The sequence below is a fragment of the Pecten maximus genome, chromosome 6 (assembly GCF_902652985.1).
Source record: "Pecten maximus chromosome 6, xPecMax1.1, whole genome shotgun sequence".
NCBI lineage: Eukaryota > Metazoa > Mollusca > Bivalvia > Pectinida > Pectinidae > Pecten > Pecten maximus.
This window is the reverse complement of record NC_047020.1, coordinates 32,323,001-32,337,862: the sequence shown is the minus strand read 5'-3', so window position 1 is coordinate 32,337,862 and position 14,862 is coordinate 32,323,001. Positions and strand designations below refer to the sequence as shown.

The 14,862-nt window shown below is 37.1% G+C and overlaps 1 protein-coding gene across 1 annotated transcript; it reads left to right on the top strand.

Annotated features, from left to right (window-relative positions):
• Positions 1 to 2,000: 2,000 nt before the first annotated feature.
• Positions 2,001 to 13,974, top strand: LOC117329548 (trichohyalin-like). Its single transcript, XM_033887541.1, has 7 exons — positions 2,001 to 2,157; positions 5,147 to 5,234; positions 5,491 to 5,710; positions 7,121 to 7,375; positions 8,789 to 8,853; positions 10,314 to 13,473; positions 13,823 to 13,974. Exons 2-7 carry the CDS (start codon positions 5,148 to 5,150, stop codon positions 13,825 to 13,827), a joined length of 3,792 nt encoding a protein of 1,263 aa, XP_033743432.1. The 5' UTR covers positions 2,001 to 2,157; position 5,147; the 3' UTR covers positions 13,828 to 13,974.
• The last annotated feature ends 888 nt before the right edge of the window (positions 13,975 to 14,862 follow it).

The following is a 14,862-nucleotide window of genomic DNA, read 5'->3' as shown; positions in this document are numbered from 1 at the left end:
CTTGATGTATTTCCTAAAATATGGTGACTGATTCACGTGTTCTGTCCCGTGTCTTAGCCCACATACAGAGACTTGGTACCAGAGACCAACCCATATATGGACAGTTGGTTGTACATTTGCACCAAGCCCCTTTGCGTTCGCCTACTATATACATATACAATGGTGGTGATGATGATGATGATGATGATGATGATGATGATGATGATGATGATGATGATGACGACGACGACGACGACGACGACGACGACGACGACGATAATGATTTTAGGACAGAGAACAAAGCAAAAATGTCCTTCAGGGACGAGGTGTCTCGAATATGGAATAGCCTTCCAAACATTCGGCGATTTATGGTTGAAAACCACGTTGTACATTTGTCTCTATAGTCTCCTCTACCGACATTTTAGTATATAATTTCGTTTATTTAATACCTATCAAGATTATTTTTTTCTTTTGATGTACGTACACTGTATCAGTGTGTATTCTGCAAGTTTGAACTTTTTTTGCTACATTAGCAAATATATGGATATTACACTTTTTTTTAATTGTGTTTTAATTTCATTCTTAGATTTTTATCTTCCTAATCCACAAATCTGTGATGTAAGTACGATCTATATCTGTGATATATAAGTATAATATATATCTGTGATTGTAATTATCTAAATTATCATATAACTAACTAGTGCTGCGATATAGTTATGTTGTTGTGTGTATGTCTGTTTTAATTGATGTATGTCGAATGACAAGTTCTTTTGAGCTATTTTTACTCTGTTGTGTATATTCGACGTAAAATAAACTTTCTTATATCATAAGTAAACTTCATATAGCGGGACAGTTGGGATTAATTACCAGTTTTGTTATGTGCCATTAAAAACCTCTGTATAAAGAACATCCGCCTCATTTGTGATCTCTTTGGCATAGTCATACAAGTGTACTACAATTTTTGACATATTCTGATAATTTCTCACCTGTCAAAAGGCACGTGGGTACATCACATGTGTTTCATTGTCCAACAATCGCCCGTGGATATTTTCACCCTAAAAGTGAGTAGTGGAAATCTATTTGTGTGGAAGTGTGTACGTAGAATAAGAAACACCTTCTTTTTTTTTGTTTTTTTGTTTTTAGATGTAAAGACTTAGAATACGCACTATAAAAAACAGATTTCTTATTTCTTTAAATATTGCGTATTAATGTATTCTACTGTACTTACCGGTACGTTAAAATTCAGTCAAATACATAATAAAATCACCAGTTCTAATATTTATCAAGCATAGAAGCATACTTATGATGGAAATGACGAAGGAAAATGTGGATGAAGTTAACTTTTCATAAAAAATGGAGTTAAAAACTTTATTTCGTTTCGTATTTGACAAATCACGTCCTTTACATATCAAACCTATACTGAAAAATAATTCAATATTTTGAGGAAAGGTCATCTTTTAAATCAAAATAATTATAAAAATGGCGTATAATCTCCTAGCGAACATCAAAATTGAAAAGTAATTTTTCAAATCTGAAATCACCATATAGATCTAATCTATATAAAGTCACTGTAGTGTGGATGGTTTTACACATACGCACAACTCTCCAAAACACTATTTTACAAATGCATTTAAAATGTGGATATTTCATTAATACCCGGATAAAAATGTTTTAAATAATTTCGGCACATTTATCCTAAATTGTATAATTGAATGATGACTCCCCTTGAGAGGAGATGCCGCCTGCGTCTCGACAGGGACGTGCGTCCTGCATGGTCTCGGTAATAAAACATTTTAAAAATATTTTAAATACATTTTCTATTATTGTTAAAGATCATATCGAAAAGAAAAAAGAGTAAAAAATAATGAAATTAAAAATGTATTTGTAGTAACCATTTAAGATAACCAAGTATTCTGTAAATCTATATTTTAGTGATTTTATTAAAATAAAAAAAAAGTCCTCTCTGATGTCGATGATGACATCACGGAAAGCCGCGAAAGCTCACGACAATGTCGTGGTGCATTGTGGGATCGCGAGAAGCGTGCCGGGTCTACATGGCTGAAAAATCGAAGATCGCTTTGTAAAATAGGAAATTTGGACATTTAGGATATACATTCTGTTGTCTGTGGCCTCGGATCAATTTTCATAGGTCTCAAGTTGACTGACATTACATTCTAGGTAAGTTTTGTTGTAATACACACCAGTAAGGAAGAAAGACAACGGGCGATAACTAAAATGGCCTGTTTTTCAGTTACTGCCCTTGAAGTAAACAGGGGCGACAATTTATTTTAATTTTCGGGTATGAGGGCACACATACGTACTCGGAAATATTGACCGATCGTGTAGTTTCAGAATAAACCGGATGGATTCTGATTAAATATGTAGGAAACTGGGGGAATCCTCAAAGGTCTGTTTGCATAATTCGTATTTCAAAATGGCGGATTTATGACAAAGTGCCCGCAGTCGCCAGCGAGTCGAAGCGGCATTTCATTATGTGCATAATGAGTATGTTTGCCTTGCTAGATTGGAGTGAGTTCCCCTGGAATACATTTGAATTATATTGATATAAAACAGTGCAAAACGGCTACGCATCACTTTTTAAGAAGCATTGCATTAGCATTAAAATTGTAAATACAAATATATTCAGATTTATTTCGTTTTTTTTCGTAGGTCATAGGTCAAACGCTCGAGTGTTTAGATCATGTGACTACGTGTATTATGTAGAGCTGACTCGACAATAAAATGTGCATAATTTCCTGCATAAAGTGCACACAGCAGCGCATACATTATGAAGTGGATGTGGCTGATTAACTATGTTAAAAATTATCATAACTTCATGATTTAGACAATATAATTATTACCTCAAATTCCACAATCAATGTAGGAGACGATTTCCAGTTAGCGAGTTGAAAGAATAAATAGTTTAATTCTGAAATCAATATGAAATCAAGCTTTGCATATTTGATATGGACATGAAGTCTAGTGCAACAATACTTTTAAACAATGGCAGCCAAAATCATAGGCTATCATTCATGGCTCACACACTAGACACAGTGATGCTGTAGCCTACAAGGATAATATTAATAATTTAAAGGAATACATTTTGTTAACATGTGAATACATATATCATAACAAATCTTAAAATGTTCAGTTTTTGAAACATTCACAGCAGTAGTTAGCTTCATACTGTACCTACTAGTCATAATTATATATCATAATATATAATTAGCTAGATACTTTCCAGATTCATTGTAATTTTCTTTTAATTTAATTTTTTTTATCATCCATATAATTATTTTATATTCAACAAATTGTTAGATTTATTAACATGCATTACTCAAATATCTTTTAAGTTTGACACAGCAAGAAATTTATTATTATAAATAGTGCCGTGTATCTACAAATTTCCCTATCATGGTCAGGGTTTGCACTGGGTCCCTTTGAATAATTTGAATGGAGCTTCCAGAAAGAAAAAAAAAGGGGGGGGGGGGGGTTCTTTCAATTTTCTATGCTTCAAAAGGCTATTGGGATGGCTTCAACGCAAACCCTGATGGTGATTTACCTGATCAGCTGTTGCATTTTCAAATGTCAGATTTCAATAACATGTTGCAGTATTATCAATTTATAGAGTTCAGCTGATTAGTTCTGGTCACCAAAGATGAAATCTTCATTCTTTTGTGGAAAAAATGGATAATAATAATTTTTCCTCTCCTAACATTAAGATGATAGAACATCAGCACTCTACACTGAAGGAAAGGTTTTGTTAATATAAAAACTGAATGCAAGTCAGTGTTTTTGTTTGGCCTGTTTTACCGCCGAATATCGGCTGTTTCCCCTTAGGCCAAAAATGCTGTATTTTCCCAAAATTTCAATGGAGTTTCCCAATCATTAAAGTTGAAAAAAAAGTTTAAAAATGTTTCTTCTACCTATTCTGACATTGTGTAAATGATAACATCGCGACGATTTCCGAAGCCATAAAGTATTTTCCAAACCTAACTAATATGAACGTTATCACTTCATACATGTAACATCATCCCGTAGGCCTAGCAGTGTGCGATCTTTGTTGTTTTAGATCTTGATCTTTAAAACGCTTTGTAATAAGATGTCAGTGATTTCAAGCGCTCAGATGATGCAGACATCGTAAAACCAAAACTACACAAATGACCGACTGAAAAAAACATGCAGTTCTTGTTAGAATTAGTGACACATTAATAAGGATACTGATTGTAATTATCCAAATTATATATTGATATGTATTCTATTCAAAAATATGTGTACATACAACCGCCCTGTGCGGGGCTTGCTACATTATCGGCTGTAAACTGAGTAGGAGGGATTTCTTATACCCTGTCGGAGTGCAGTGAATGCATGGTATGAAAACTCATTCTTACTGGCCATGGGATTTGCTACTTGAACAAGGAGCTTTTGTTGACTGATTAAGAGGAACTTGTTGATCTTTTAAAAGGATTAAAACAACAAATTCAGAACTTTACTAGCAACAAGTCATATCTCACCATGCTCGTATATTAACGGCACATGATGATTTTAAACCACTTATAATGTGTTCTTTTTGTGGCAAGTGATGTTTACTTTAATAATGCTGAAAACATGGTGAACTACCATATATATTAATAAATTTATTTGACAAAATCAGTAGTTTTTTTTTTTGCAATTTGGTATTTTCCCAAATTCTCAAAATGTCGATGAATTTTCCCAACTCAAAAGCCACGGGAGGCTGAAAAATAATGGGAACAAAAACACTGCAAGTACATAAAGGGAAATAAAACAAAATTGCTGTTCTTTTCATTAATAAAATTCGTTTCACATCTATGAAACAGATTTGATTTTTCTATTGACCGAAACGTGTTTGAAAGCTATAGGTCAACCTGGTCATAGATGGCTTAATTTCATCTTTAGTTAAAATTACAAAATATGAAATGTGAAAACAAATGGGAAAATGAAATCAAACATGCGTCAAGACGTACAGTATATGTGCATCCTATCGGTTTCTAAACATTGAAAATTACACTTCGAGAGCCTTGATTTGGGAAGTGGCACTAATAATCCTCATTGATGATGTCGAATCGTTGACTGAAATATAGATACTGGATTGGTTGATTGATAATTTTCACTGAGCATGATGCCATTGATGGATGTATGATTTTAGGATGGACAATCCAGTCCCAGAGGAGGGAACATCTGCGGTAGAGGAGGAACAGGTCATTTCTATGGAGGCACCACCTACAGATCAAGTTGTGAGTTCTGTTTTAGTGCTGATTATAAGATTGTATATATAAAATATAAAGTATTCAATTGCATTATATTGACTAAAATCATTACATCTTAATTAAAGGATTTGATACCATTTTCCTTGACTTTGTGTTAAACATAGTATATAAAGATAACATCCCAGCTATAATTAATGCAATCTGAATAAATAAGAAATTGCATCTTGCAATTTGGATTATTTTTTTTTTTATGGAAATACTACAACAGTCATTTTTTATTTAGCAAACTGAGATAGTGATGACTGACCCGGTAGCCGAATCGACCTTGGAAGATCAGCCAAATGTGGTGATATATGCCTCTGAGGACCTGACGACTGCAGATGCCGATGGCCTAGCTCAGTACAGCGAGGTGGAAGCTGTCAGTAGCACTATGCCAGCTGTAATCATGGCTGAACCTATGGCCCAGCAGGAAAATACTACAACGCAAGTGGTGCATGTTGCAGGTAAATCATATCATATTTGAACTTTAGAATTCCGGGTGAAATGTAACTAGGTTTAATACACATTTCATATATGACTATGACTATCATGGTCAAGGTGAGATTTTAATGTCTGCTGATCCTTTTTCACCACTAGATTTAATTTCTGCAGATTATAAAGGAATTTATGTGGTGTTCCCTTCATGAGCAAACTTTTCAAAAAAGTTTTGCACATTATTCAAAGCAGAGGTTAATTTTCTAAAAGGTCTCAATCAAAATGAGTGGATAAAAGGTAGGACAGTGATGTAATATTAGTCCCCAGAAACTAGGGGGCTTAAGTTTTGTGTTGTGTCCAACCGCCCTTCCACACATTATCTTGTCCTGGCACTATCTCCTACACTTTTCCATGTTAGCACTTCATACTTGGGGTGTACTTTTGGGTTTGCCTAAATGAGACAATGTGTCGCATACCAAACTAAGGTCACTCTAACCTACATTGAGTGACCTACACTGTGACCTTTGACCTACATCAAAGAAAATTGTCGTCCGAGCTCTATATCCTATGCTTTTTAGCACGGGCACTTCATACTAGGGGCATGGGATCACCTAAATAAGGCAGTATGTTGTGTTCCAAAAGTTGTTACTGTAACCCATATTATGACCTTTGAACTTCATCATTGACAGACTTCAAAAACTTCTGCAATGGAGCCAATGCACACACACATGCAAAAAAACAACAACAAAAACACAATCTTTTTTCCATGTGTGTTTGTAATACTTAAGATATTAAGTTTTCAGACTTACTGATCCTGATACATCCATATGCACATTTAAGTTGTAATATTTTCTCTTAGATATATTTTATCAGTTAAAGATAACAATATTTCTAATTCAGGAAACAGTATCAAATTAGTAAAATATCAAAATTAATTAAGTTATATATATATATATATATATATCAGTTAAAATGAACATGAGTGATTTTACACAATTAGAATGGGCAATATCATTGATCTGACAAATTAGTCGCATTGCCTCTTTGAATCTTTCGTTTTCACATCTGAATCCTGATAAATTAGTGATATTACTAAAATTCATACCATCAAATGCAATCAAATAATAAATTGGTATCACCAGATTCAATTTCATGGTAAGAGGACACTGCAGTTAACAATAGATACCCAGCTTCCTATCTTGTAATAGTTTCTGCTAGCTATTTACACCTTTCAGGTTACTGCACACTGACTATGGTGTAGGGGAAATAACCCCAGTTTTAACGCCAATTTTACAAAGTTTAGATAATTAAAGACAACACTAAATTGATCTAGGTTCTTGGGTGTATTTGTACCTCAAATGGAAACCCTATGACCTTGATATCTTGAATGATTTTAACTTGCATCAAGATTGTCATTTTGAAAATTTTACTGTTCACAGCTGGTGAGTCAGTCGACAGTGCAAGCTATGTGATAGCAGATCAGCCTGCCCAACCGGGCCAGTGTGAAGGAGGTCTCTCCATGGACGCTGTGTCGTATCACATGGAGTCTCTGCCGATGCCTGTTGTTCCAGACATGGTTGAGGAATCAGTGGAGGAGATGGTGGAAGAGGCTGAGGTTGTAGAGGGAGACAACTCTGAGGAAGCTGCAGAAGAAGCTGACATTTCTCATATGCAGGTTCTTCATGTAACAGCAGGTATGAATGAAGCAGTATGTCACACTTACAGGTTGACCAGAATATAGTCGGGAGGTTTAGCCATATTTCCTTCCAATCATACACAGAAATTGAAGCTGCATTAAAAACCTCAGTAAATAGAAAAATTTGATAAGTACAGTGCAACTTCCGAAAACCGAACCTTCTAAAAACCGAACACCTCTGAATACCGAACGAATTGTCATTGTACGGAATTGGTCCTTCTTTATTATAGTATTAAAAAACTTCCAAATACCGATCCCTCTGAATTCCGAACACCGGACTGATTTTGTGTCCGGTTCCTGTTAAAATATACCAAAAATTACTTCTGAAAACCGGCCTTACCTGGGCGATTATGACACGAGGTCAGGCCAGTCAACCGTGAAACAACAACTGTGACGGGTATTGTGTGAAGCCATCTTGTCTCGGGACCTACGTAGGTGATTTGTACAGGTATCCAATATATACCCCAAGGGGGCATTATGACGGAAGGCCTAGTGTATAATCAACACGACAATTATGAAACAATGCCACACTTCATTGAAGCGCGTCGGTTCGTTTATCTTCTCAATGCAAGTAGAGCTAGAAGCCTGAGTTTCGCATTTAATTTAAATGAGGCCCAAAAGGGGTTGTTTTCGTAAAGAAGCCCGTGATGTTTTTTTTAGACAGCAGCGATGTCGGAAATACGACCAGTATCATCTGATCAATTGTAATTGATATTGAAACAAAACATCTTCACACCCTTTAATATTATTTGATGTGTAAAATATTCTGTATCGGACTATTGGCCCCATCCACATGACGAGGCTTCACCGGATGTAACAAAATGTAGGCCGATCGTAAAGTGTAGTTGTACATGTGAAAATACTGTTTAAAACTATTGTTATAGTCATTTGCCTTTCTTATATATTCTGCAATATAAACATTGATTAACTTTCATAATATGCATATTATTCAGACAATCCAAATTGTCTAAGTATGTACGTGCCGTTTTGGAATCGGGTGCATTCTAATAAAACATCGTCCGACCAATTATATCCGGAATTTGACCGGTCATTTTTCGATCAACTTCTCCAAACCGAACCCTCTATAAACCGAACAAATAGTCATGTCCCATGCATGTTCGGTTTATAGAGGTTCCACTGTATTCAAGTTAACATCAAATGTATTTACATTCAATAAAAGACATACGTACCATTGAAAACAGGTTATTGGTTCATTCAGCAATAATGAATAAATGTTTTGACAAATGTCAGATTTTTTTCAAAGTGTCTGAGTATGTACAAGAAGGAATTGCACGCTTTGGCTGATGTTATTCATTTCAGAGTTTTAGCATAGTGCAAACATTGAATATTTCCCATAATAAATACCAGTATGATGTACACATTACATAATGTATGACCTGTTATGTTGTAGATGGACTACAGGTGATGCAGAGTAATGGTGCTGTGGAAGCAGCTGTCCAGCAGGCAAATGAAGAAGTGAGTCATAATTAAGCTTTGCATTATCAAGACTTCAGGTGTGTTGTATTTGATTTACTGGATGCTATCATGCAAGCAAAAAAATTTCTGATAGAACAAAGTATCTATTTGATGGCCAATCAGCAATTAATGTTTGAATAGTAATTAAAAACAGTGAGCCAAACACAGAGATTCATTGAATGGTTCTATTTATTGGAGAGCATTGTTTACATGTTTCGGCTATAGGGTAGCCATCAATCAGAACAGCAATCTTACATTGTTGCGTCTTAGATAAATGTATAAACATCAGAAATTGATGACATCAGAGCATGCACGCCCTATAGCTGAAAACTATAAACAACGCTCTCCAATAAATCCGACCATTGAATGATTCTTCATGTTGGGCTCACAGTTTTTACACATTCATTACCTGGATTTTTGGGGAGACCTCGTGTATACACCTGTATCCATGACAGATCATCTTGATTGCAATTCTCTTCCTTCTGGGAAGTTGTGTCTCCAACCTGTATTGTGTTGCCTGTGAACAGATACTTAGGGATCACTTTATCCGTTGTCTTGCATGATTGACATCACCAGTCACACTTGAGTTTTCTAGAGTTTTTGTTTCGCTTCTGTTTGCCATATTGATTTTAATTTGGTATTTGATTTTAACTTGGTATGTGGCTTTATCATATTGGATTACAAATATTCCATTTATGCTGGAGTTATGGCCCTTTGCATATAAAAAAAATTCTGAATTAACAGTTTTCTGTCAACATTTTAATTTTTGCTGGAGTTATAACCCTTTGTACACAGAAATTCTCACATTGAAATATTGCTAGTGGGTGCAGGCAACATATGCACTTTTAGTTCATCTTGATAGTTGTTTCCTTGAAAACTGAACATACATTTTTCTTCACATTAATATCATAGGCCCAATGACTTTAAAGGAAATGAAAAGTATTTGCTTTTTGACTTTCAACCATCTGACATCCCTAGTCTGCCACTAAAAAATAAAAAATAGAATAGAAAACTTCATAAAAGCACTTGACTATTGAACCAGAATGCACATTATATCCAAATACATTTTATCCCCAGGTAACAAGTTGTTTATGTGATACAGAGATCTACCCTAATTACATTATTCAATGTTGTCTTCTCTTTCCTGACTTCATTAAGAATCAATAGAATTTGGACACCTTTGCTCTTCTGACCTCAAATTAAATTAATTAATTAATTTATGTGTCATGAAATTCAATACATCAGTTAAATTTTCTGCTTTATGTGATGATTCAGATTTGTATTGTTCAGTGACTTGCTCTTTACAATTTTAGACATCTTGAAATCTATATTTGACAGTTCATTTATGACATTGTTGAAATTCTACAGATTGTTTATTTCATTGTATTTATAACTGAAACATCTTGAAAAAATATCACTTTCTATCTTTCACATATCACATTTCTCTTTCGTTGTTTCAGATATTGGCCGCTGAACAAAGAGAAGATGAAGTAGAGGAGGAGATGATGACTGCTGACTCTGCAGACATTGCACCAGTGGAGTCCTATACTACGCTACAGGAACCAGTAATAGAGGCTGTCATCCAACCTGAGACGTATGTCCCTCTTGGAGAGGAAACTGTAGAGGAGGCAACACCAGCTGTCCCTCTTGGAGAGGAAACTGTAGAGGAGGCAACACCAGCTGTTCCACAACAGGATATATTGGAAACTGTAGACACTGTCCCAGATACAACAGAAATTGTCACACCTGAACAAGAGGAACAAAATGTAGAACAAGCACCAGAAGTGTTGGAGGAAGAAACTAATGTTGAAGAAGTTGATGAGGAAGATGAGCTTATAGAGGAAGAAGATGTGAAGATAATTCAGTTGAACACAGAGAATACATTGGAAGAGGAAGGCGATGACAATGAACCACAGGAGCTGGAAAATGAAGAAGCGATGAATGAAGAAGAAGAAATGATAGAGGAGATGGAAACTCCCACTGCATCAGTGATTGATCCAAGTACAGGTGCTACAATAGAAACCCTGAAATGTGATGATGGGGGAACTGTGGCTGTTACTTACAATGTAGAGGATGATGACGACGACGATGAGGGTGAGGTTGAGCCTCTACCTCCTCCTGACGATGATGAAGAGGAAGATGATGAAGAACCAGAGGAAATACAAGAGGTAGAAGAGGAGGAGGAAAAAGAGGAGGAGGAAAAAGAGGAAGAGATTGTAGAAGAAGAGGAGAAGGAAGAGGAAGAAGAAATGGAAGAAGAGAAACTTCCAGCAAAAAGAAGGGGACGACCATCCAGAGTAGCAGAGGAAGCTGCAGCTAGTGCTGTAAAGTCACGGAGGAAGTCTGCCACTGCTGAAGACACACCTGAGGCGAAATCAAATAACAAGAAAGATAATGCAGAAGTTGAGACACCTGAAGTTAAGCGCGGAAGAGGTAGACCGGCAAAGGAAACACCATCTTCAGAAACACCAGAAACTAAAAGGGGAAGAGGTAGGCCTGCAAAAACAATCAAGCAGGAAGCACCTGAAGAGGAAACTCCAGAGCCTCCAAAGAGTGGCCGTAGAGGTAGGGGACGTCCTCCTAAAGAGGCCAAAACGGAGGAAAGTACAGAGGTTAAAACTCCAGGCAGGAGAGGAAGGCCAAAAAAGAAAGAAGTAGAAGTGGAAATAGAGGATGAAGATGAGGAGATGGAGGAAGAAGAAGATGTGGAAGAACCAACTCCTACTCCAAAAGGTAGAAAAGGTAAATCTCAAGAAGTTGCAACACCATCTTCAAGTAGTGAGCCAAAGAAAAGAGGAAGACCTCGAAAAGAAGAGGAAGACATTCCTACACCAAAGAGTAGGGGAAGAGGTAGGCCAAAAAAGGAACAGGTTATCGAGATAGAAGATGAGGGTGATGATGAGGAAGAGGAAATGGAAGAAGAGGAAGAGGAGGTTGTTGAAGTTAAGAGGAAACGAGGACGACCTTCAAAATCTAGTACACCTTCTAAAGCTGAAACTCCATCAGCTGGGAAAGGGAAAGAAACTATCACTAGAGGTAAACTTGCAGAGGAAGAAGATTCTGACAAATCTCGACGGAGGTCAGGCAAAGCAAAACAACTTGAGGAAGAGACTGAAGAAGAGGTATTGAAGTCCCCAGTAAAGAAAGGGAAAGGGAAAAAGAAAGAAGAGGAAGAGAAAACAAGGAGGACACCTGCTGCAACAGCAACTGTCACACCTGCCACTAAGAAACGAGGAAGGGGTACAGAAGAGGACGGTCGGGAAGAAGAGGCTGTTGCTGAAGAAGAGACACCAGCGAAAAAACGTTTGAAAAACACGGAAAGTGTTCAGACCATGTCCGATGCATCGACCGAGGCAGGCAAAGTAACTCTACATAGAGTAAAGCAGGAACCTATGGATGATGTAAAACATCAAATTAAACCGATTAAGACAGTGATAGTGAGGGAAGATCAGGGAGACATCTATAGTATTGACCAGATTGATGAGGATGAACCTATGGATTCTTCACTTGCAGGGCCTAGTGTACCTACTGCACCTTTTATTGAGGTTGAGACCATTGAGGAGTCACCTGGAAAGAGGTCAGTTTTGACTCAGACTGATCCAAAACTAAAGAAAAAGAAATTTGGACCACTTGGAATGGAAATGGATATGAATGGAGAGGAGAAGTCTCCAAGAAAAAGGAAGAAGAAGGAAGATGATGTTGGAATGTTCGAAGACCTGGAACCAAAGAGGAGGTCTGTGAGAAACACTGAGGAGGCGCTGAATTGTCCCTTCTGTGATAAGGCTTTTATTGGCCTTGTGAAACACATCAAGGGAAAGCACAGGGATGAGACGGACTATGAAGAGGAAATGAGAAATGCCAAGTGGAGGGAGAAAATAATGAAAGTTTCTACACAGGGTGCTGAAGAAGATGGTGAGCAGTGTCAAGAATGCGGCAAAACCACTAAGAATATTAAACGTCACCAAGAACTTCACCAACAGAATCGCATGCAGATCCCCTGCCCTATCTGTGGCAAGGTGGTTCTCAAGACCGGTATGAGCTCCCACATGCGTACTGTGCACTCCGGTCGCCGCCCATATAAGTGCCCACACTGTGATTACTCATCTGCATTCCGTGGAAATCTGAATACCCACATTAAGGGCATGCATCTTCATACGCGTCAGTATCTCTGCAATACATGTAAGGCTGCATTTAAGACACTTGGAGCTCTGATAGGTCACACCAAGCGTGTTCATGAGGGATGGAAGTCTCCAAATCAAAAGATCTTTATCTGCTCGGTGTGCGAGAAACGCTTCACGAAGAAGTACCATGTGGACAGACACATGCTGATCCACACAGGAGAGAAGCCACACAAATGTATAGACTGTGGCCGATGTTTCAACAACAAGTCCAATCTGATGTCCCACATCCAGCTGGTGCATAAAAAGTTATCGCCATACCAATGTGACATGTGCCAGGAGACTTTCAAACGCAAGAAACTCCTGTTGGAGCACATAGGTAAAGTCCATGTCACCGCTGGGGAGGCTGCCCAGGCAATCATTCGCAAGTTTGAGCTTGAAGAGGACTCTGATGATGAACTGGATGATGATGATTTGGATGAGCAGGGGGACTGTGGCACAGGTAAGAGATCAAAGGAACTTGTCCTAACAGTACCATATGATAAGCTGTATTAGAAATAACTAGGATCAATACCTTCTATACATTAAAGTTCATATTCCCTCATTTGTTACATGTATGATGCTTGGTTGAATGTTTTGTGATGCTATGTGGGAAATTGGTGCCTTTTCATTTAGGTCTAGCAGGATTTTCCTCTGATAGTTTTCATAATCAAGATATTCCATACAGATTTTTTTATTTTCTGGTTTTAAAATAGTGGTCTGGATATGCTGGAAGACTTTTTCAAGTTTTGAATGTATAATCTTTACCACCAGTTTCATTAGGTTGACGTGTCTACAAACTGTTGTTTCAGGTTGAAAACGTACATTTGGAGGAGGATGGTCAGACCTATGTGACGGTGTCTGGGGCTGACGGGGCCTACACCACAGCAGTGGTCAGTGACACAGCTCAGCTCCTGGCTGGACAGGGACTGACCACTCTGCAAACCGAAGGTGGACAGGAGACCATCATCATTGTCCAGACCGCTGATGGTGGGGAGAATGCCACACATGCCATTGTGGACCAGGACGGTACTGTCCAGTATGTCATGCAGCAGCCAATGGATGCTGGCGCAGACGGAGCTCAGCTATATGCTCAGATACAACAGGGTGCAGTGTAATGTGTTGAGGCTGCGTGTACTTTATTCTGTTTTAACAATTTCAAAAGATCTGATAGCACACTAAAGATAACTGCATTCCAAGTGCATATCTTGCAAGTTTTTGGTGAAGATGGATTGAATAATGAAATAGGCTGTTTCTGATCAACAACATCAGTAATTTTGAAATTGGTGACTGCTGTTTATCATGGTACAGTTATTAACATGTACCGAATAAATATTGGACAAATTTATGTCTGACACAGAACATGGATGTAAGTTTTAGTGGTAGGCAAAGACCATATAGATAAGATTATAACTAATTAGATATATTGATTAACAAATATTCTAATATACTTAATAAATTACGTTTTTTTATTCAATTTTCATATTGACATGTAGTGACAATTGCATCATGATACCAATATGAAAATATTACTTTCAGGCTGAAGCCTAAAAGTTGTTTTTCTGTCCATAATTTATCATCAATTTTTATTGTACAAAAATTTTAGTTGACTAGTTTTCAAAATATTTGTGTGATCTCCTGTAATGTATTGTCATACAAGTATGACGGTTTTAAGGATATTGGTTAAAATGGCAGAATTTGTTTTAACCCCTTAAGAACAAAATGATTGGGCCCAATTAAGGAAAACTATTTAAATGTGCTGCTTTTTAAGTCACCTAAGACTTGTGAGCTATCACAATGGTCTTTTGTCCATTGTCCGTCTTTATATATCTGTATGCTATTGGATCATGCA

What these genes read in the sequence shown, in the direction of transcription:
- LOC117329548 (XM_033887541.1), top strand. Translation starts at nt 5,148, where the DNA reads ATGGACAATCCAGTCCCAGAGGAGGGAACATCTGCGGTAGAGGAGGAA. An exon ending in GCAAGTGGTGCATGTTGCAG is followed by an intron (nt 5,711 to 7,120) that starts GTAAATCATATC and finishes TACTGTTCACAG; the next exon opens with CTGGTGAGTCAGTCGACAGT. An exon ending in GGTTCTTCATGTAACAGCAG is followed by an intron (nt 7,376 to 8,788) that starts GTATGAATGAAG and finishes GTTATGTTGTAG; the next exon opens with ATGGACTACAGGTGATGCAG.